Source organism: Sphaeroforma arctica (genome assembly GCF_001186125.1).
Source record: "Sphaeroforma arctica JP610 unplaced genomic scaffold supercont1.987, whole genome shotgun sequence".
In the NCBI taxonomy this organism is placed as follows: Eukaryota; class Ichthyosporea; order Ichthyophonida; genus Sphaeroforma; species Sphaeroforma arctica.
This window is the reverse complement of record NW_014039571.1, coordinates 16,715-22,195: the sequence shown is the minus strand read 5'-3', so window position 1 is coordinate 22,195 and position 5,481 is coordinate 16,715. Positions and strand designations below refer to the sequence as shown.

The window sequence follows — 5,481 nt, the reverse complement described above, 5'->3', positions numbered from 1 at the left end:
TAAATATATATATATCTATATCTATATATATACATCTTATTTACGAATCCACAAAATCGCTCAAAAATAATGGTCCCCAGTGTCGTCATCTTGCCAATACATCAGCATCGCAAGCATGTCGAGCGGTTTGTTTCAACTAGCTGGTATATAAAGGATTTCAAATATATCCTCTCATGCATATATACTTGTACAGAAGTTCGGATCCATACAGTACTGTGTATGTTAGACCTTCTGTATTGGACGAGAAGACCAGACATTCGTTGTATGTCTATAGACATACTTACTCGAGTGCATGGATACAAGTAGCCTCCGTGTTTACGCACAGAAAAGTGGCCCAATGTAAATTATTCATACTTTTACATGTTTCTCAAGGATAAGTATAGCCCAAAGTATATTAAATATTCATACACGCACATGTTTCTCAAATTACGTATTCCATCTTAATCTCGATTCATAGATACATGCTCGCACGCTCTGTCAGTCAGATGTTAGATTCCTTTTCCGTAACGCATGCGTATCTACTTTGGCTGTGATTGTGTTGCTCTATGACTTGGGTGTTCGTGAATCCTTCACCCAGATTCCTGATCCGAACACACTTATATATACATATATAAATATATATACCTCACCACGGTTGAATGCCGATTACACTACCTTAAACTACAATTGTATCCAATTCAAATTCTCAATTTATGGTGTCTGCGTACATTAAACAGACTACAGTACCATGCCGCCCTGGGCCGGCTGTACAAAAGCCGGTGCTCACTGACCTTCGAAGACACGCTAACGCTGCCATATGCTGTCAGCAGCAAACACCCACCGCATCAAACGCCCAGGACCTCCACGCTTACGTTCACAGGAGGCTCAACCCACACACACAGTAGGACGTATGCGGATATGGCACATACTATGAGATACGCAGGCATGCCTGGGTATAGTGCGTTGGGTAGACAGGAGCGCGGAGAGGCGTCTGAGGAGGGTAGGAGTGGGAGTGGGAGTGGTAATGTTCGGTACAAACTGGTAGCGGTCATGGTCCACCAGGGGGGGGATCTGGGCGGGCATTTCTATACGTATCGGAGATTGCCGGTACAACGTCCCATACGCATGGCAACGAGTGGGTGTACAGACACACACTCGAGCTCGCAGTTCACATTTGAGCTGTCTGAGAATACGAACATGCGTACGGCAGAACATACCGTACAGCCGACTGCACCACCCGCGGCACCAGATGTTGTATCGCACACATCAGCTTACACACTCGGGCACGGAACACCGCACACACCCCAAACCACCACTCAACGTACGCCAACACACACTACACATCACAAAACAGCCGCACACCCAGCACCACATACACCCCAATCCACCACTCAACGCACGCCAACACACAATACACATCACACAACAGCCGCCCACCCAGCACCACAGGCCACGACGGCCCCTGGGCTAACCTGCACTTCCGGCGCGTGCGAAGAGCCGGGTACGAGTGGGGATGCGTGTGCAAGCAAGCAACGCCACACTACACGTAGTAAGAAGGAGCCGTCGAGTGTAGGCCAAGCTAGGGGTAGCGCAGACAGTACTACGCACACAGGTACAGACGAGAGTAGGCTACATACAGAGGAGGCGAATCCGGAAATGAACACAAAAACACAAGCGGTCTTAACCGCAAGCGAACCGTCTATAAACGTACCACGCGCACTGGTAAAAAAATGCCAGCGATATCTTTGGGCCCAACACAGACACAAACATACACACAGGCACGCAAGCACCTTCTGCGAAGGCATTGAATGCTTTCGCGGATGGAGAGGATACCGATCACTCCACTAGGGAGGATGATGTGGGTGATGAATGGTACTTGGTGTCCGATGAGACAGTGAGACGCGTGGAATTCTCGACAGTGCAGGCAGACTCGGCCTACATGTTGCTGTACGAACGCATATGAGTCTCTCTGTACATGCAGATAGAATACAAATATATATATATATATATATATATATATATATATATATATATATATATATATATATATATATATATATATATATATATATATATATATATATATATATATATATATATATATATATGCATATATATATATATATATATATATATATATACATATATACATTCATACATACATATACGTACACACGCACACACGCGCATATATATATATTGATACATATATACACATACATCACACACATACACATACACACACACACACACACACATATATATAGTATGTATATAAGGTTCAATAAAGAGTGGGTCTCTACGCTTGGCCGAGGTGGATCTCCCTATGATTCCGTCTTTCCATGATGGCCTACACTGATGGAAAAATACAAATTTATTAGGATATCTATAGTAGTATATCTCACTAGATATTAGGAGGAGCATGTGATATATCTTTGAAAAGCTTCCCTGTACAACCACTAAATGACCTAGAAACCAAAATACACGAATCACCAAGGTCTTAGATACCATGCCACACAATTGACACAACCGAATGGCCTCAAGGATTCTGAAAAATTCGATGTCTAAGTTTGTCAGAGGGTCAGATAGCGTGCTATTTAACGCGCACGAAAGCCTCGCAGCAAAGACACCCTCGAGTTCTCGACTCTGAACAATCTATATAGAGAGTGACGGGCTTCAATTTTAAAATATTTGTTGAATATCTGTTGTTCTAAATAAAAGACGAGTGTTGGTACTTCGCCTTAGCTTCGCTGTGGTATGTACTGCGGAGCTGTGGCCTTCGTCCTGCCGGGCGAGTGAGTGACAGTGAAAGTCAGTCACAGACACTCACAGTCAACAGGGTCACACTGTCACAGTCCTGATTCCTGACTCCTGACTCACCTGAGTCCACAATAACCACATTCTGTCGCACACACAGACTCACGGACCCACGGTCTTATTACAGAGCGAATGGGTTCTGGTTGGTAGAGTCGATTCGCCCGCGCAAAACTGAAAAAATAGCCAAAACCATGCAATTCATATATAGCCTCTCCTAAAATATATTTTAAAAATTCAACAGGAAATCAAAATGAGCCAAAACATAGCCTTCTGAAAATTAAACAAATTTTCAGAAGGCTATGCCGCTCTGGCCAAAAACCTGAAAGTCTGAAACGAAATACAGTTATATACACCAATGTTGAAATTTGAACTAATGGTCAATTATTATTAGTCAATTTTAATAGGGTCGTCACTGTCGTGTGATAGACGAGTATAGACTATAGACTGTCTGATAGCCCGCCGGTTTTTCCTTATTTAGTCCATCTCATACTTTTATTTACAGGTGCCTGGTTCTTGCTATACTGCAGCAAGCCGCAACACAAGAAGGCAAAACAACATAAACACACACAAGAACACGAACGAGGTTTCAGAGGGGTATACAGCCTAGGTTTCAGCGAATAATTTTTAACTATGTCGTATGTACCCAACGTTAATATTTTTTATCAGGCCTCGCTCTCTCACTCTCTCTACTAGTTGTGTATATTTATTTTAGCTATTTACAGTCACACTCACTACAAGTGAGAGGTGGAGAGAGAGGAACCTAATAAAAAACATTGGGGCATATAGTTAAAAATTAATCGCTGAAAAATAAATAAAAGCCTTCTGAATTTGCACTTTGTCGTTTGCAGGTTGGAACACTCTAGAGAGTAATCAGGGCTGTCGCGCAAAAATTCGGTATTTATGCGGCTAAAGCCAATAAAAAGAGTGTATCCGACAATTCCCGGGTTTATCACGAATATGGTACATAAATCGTTTGTTTGCTTTAAGTTGATTGGTGGAATAGTTTCTCACCTCTCCACTTTTTATCTGGTTCTCGTCCTGAATTTTTGAAATGACGCATTGGGCAACTGCTTTATGCGAACACTCGAGTGCTATTTTTGGTTGTCACGCAATTTCCCAATCATGTGAGTCTCGGGAACGACATTTTTCATCATTTCGTTAACAGAGAGCGTATCCGTAGGTACTATCTATAAATAGCACAATGGGAAATTGGGAATGCCTAACTGCCTTTCTTTCAAAACTGCCGTGGCAGGTCTGTCACAGTCTCACCGACTGGCAGTTTGGCACAGGGTGTTGAACTGATGACTGATTGAGTGCCTGAGTCATGTCGACTGTTCTCAGTGTTCTGTCCACAGATTCAATTTTGTTTTAAAAAAACTATTGTTGTATGTAAATATGCACTGACTATATACTGACCCCTGGCCCTGTTCCTCAACTGCTATAAGGCTGTAGCCCGTGGACCTGTAATACTACTACTCTCTACTACTAGTAGCTATGTATTTCGCCTCGTAAAAAAGCCTGACAAAATAATCACTCTACAGTCTATACTCTATACTATGTACTACACCACTACTATTTTTAAAAAATAGTAGTAGTAAATATGTAGTTTTTATCTACACAGTTGTACTGTGTCCAGTTGTCCACTGTACAGTCACCAGTATACACTAAACACTACCGAGTACGGTCTACACTTTTTTTTTAACACTACTACACTACAATGACTACATACATACTAAATACAATGTTTTTACACTCTACGCCTGGTTTCCTATCATATCTATACATAAATATTATTACTTCATCTGTGTGCCCACAAAATAAAAAAAATGACTTTTGTGAGCCCCCCCCCCCCCGCCGGCCTTATGAAGCTGCGAGTATGTGAATCAGCGACTTATGACTGGTGACTCACACTGTCATCAGTCATCAGCTGTGCCTTGTGAGATGTGAGCCCGTGTCCTGAAGGCTGTGCGGCTGTGACACTGATTCAGAGTTTGTACTTGTTTTACCAAAAAAATTTACTGATCGCTCTCACAGTCTCACTGTTGTTTATTTTTTATAATTAAAATTATTTTTCTTAAATTTTATTAGTTGGAAAAAAAACAACAAAATCAAATGGGGTTTTTTTACGAATATCTTGAGATAGGTCACATTTTTAATTCAGTTTTTACTTTTTCAGTGGAATGTATGGATTTCCTTTATACTTCATCGTTGCACAACGACAACAAATGCTTCACAACTAGGCTGCCATGGTATTTATGCTAAATAAGTGTTCTTGTTCTTAGTTTGTAATCATCCATAATCAATTAATCATCAACAAGAGGGCGAAAGCTTCTTATGACATCTCAAGGTCTTCGGTTGCTTCCAGTTTGAGTCTCCTGCACTTAGGTATGGACAACCGGTACATTTATAACAAACGTTTCATTTTGCACTTGTTCGTGTTGATCTCTATAATCTAAGGTTTCTTGGGACATGATTAAATTGTTCTATGCTGATCAAAGGTTGTAATCAAAAACTAAAATAAATACGCACAGGAGAACATATATATCTACATATATATGTACATACGCACACACACACACACACACACATATATATGTATACACACACACTCACACATATATATGTATACACAAACACACACACACACACACACACACACACAAACACACACACACACACACACAC

The 5,481-nt window shown here is 41.2% G+C and overlaps 2 protein-coding genes across 3 annotated transcripts in view; both read left to right on the top strand.

Annotated features, from left to right (window-relative positions):
• Positions 1 to 69: 69 nt before the first annotated feature.
• On the top strand, positions 70 to 1,965 carry SARC_09564 (hypothetical protein; the record flags this gene model as incomplete). The annotated part of the gene is made up of 3 exons (XM_014296417.1): positions 70 to 125; positions 717 to 1,591; positions 1,740 to 1,965. 3 exons carry the CDS (start codon positions 70 to 72, stop codon positions 1,940 to 1,942), a joined length of 1,134 nt encoding a protein of 377 aa, XP_014151892.1. The 3' UTR covers positions 1,943 to 1,965.
• A 3,069-nt stretch (positions 1,966 to 5,034) lies between these two features.
• Positions 5,035 to 5,481, top strand: part of SARC_09563 — an 8,146-nt gene continuing 7,699 nt past the window's right edge. The window contains exon 1 of one of the 2 annotated variants that reach the window (XM_014296416.1): positions 5,035 to 5,181. The gene's annotated coding sequence lies outside the window, so the exon portion shown is untranslated. The remainder of the gene's footprint in view (positions 5,182 to 5,481) is intronic. The other variant, XM_014296415.1, reaches the window with a different exon arrangement.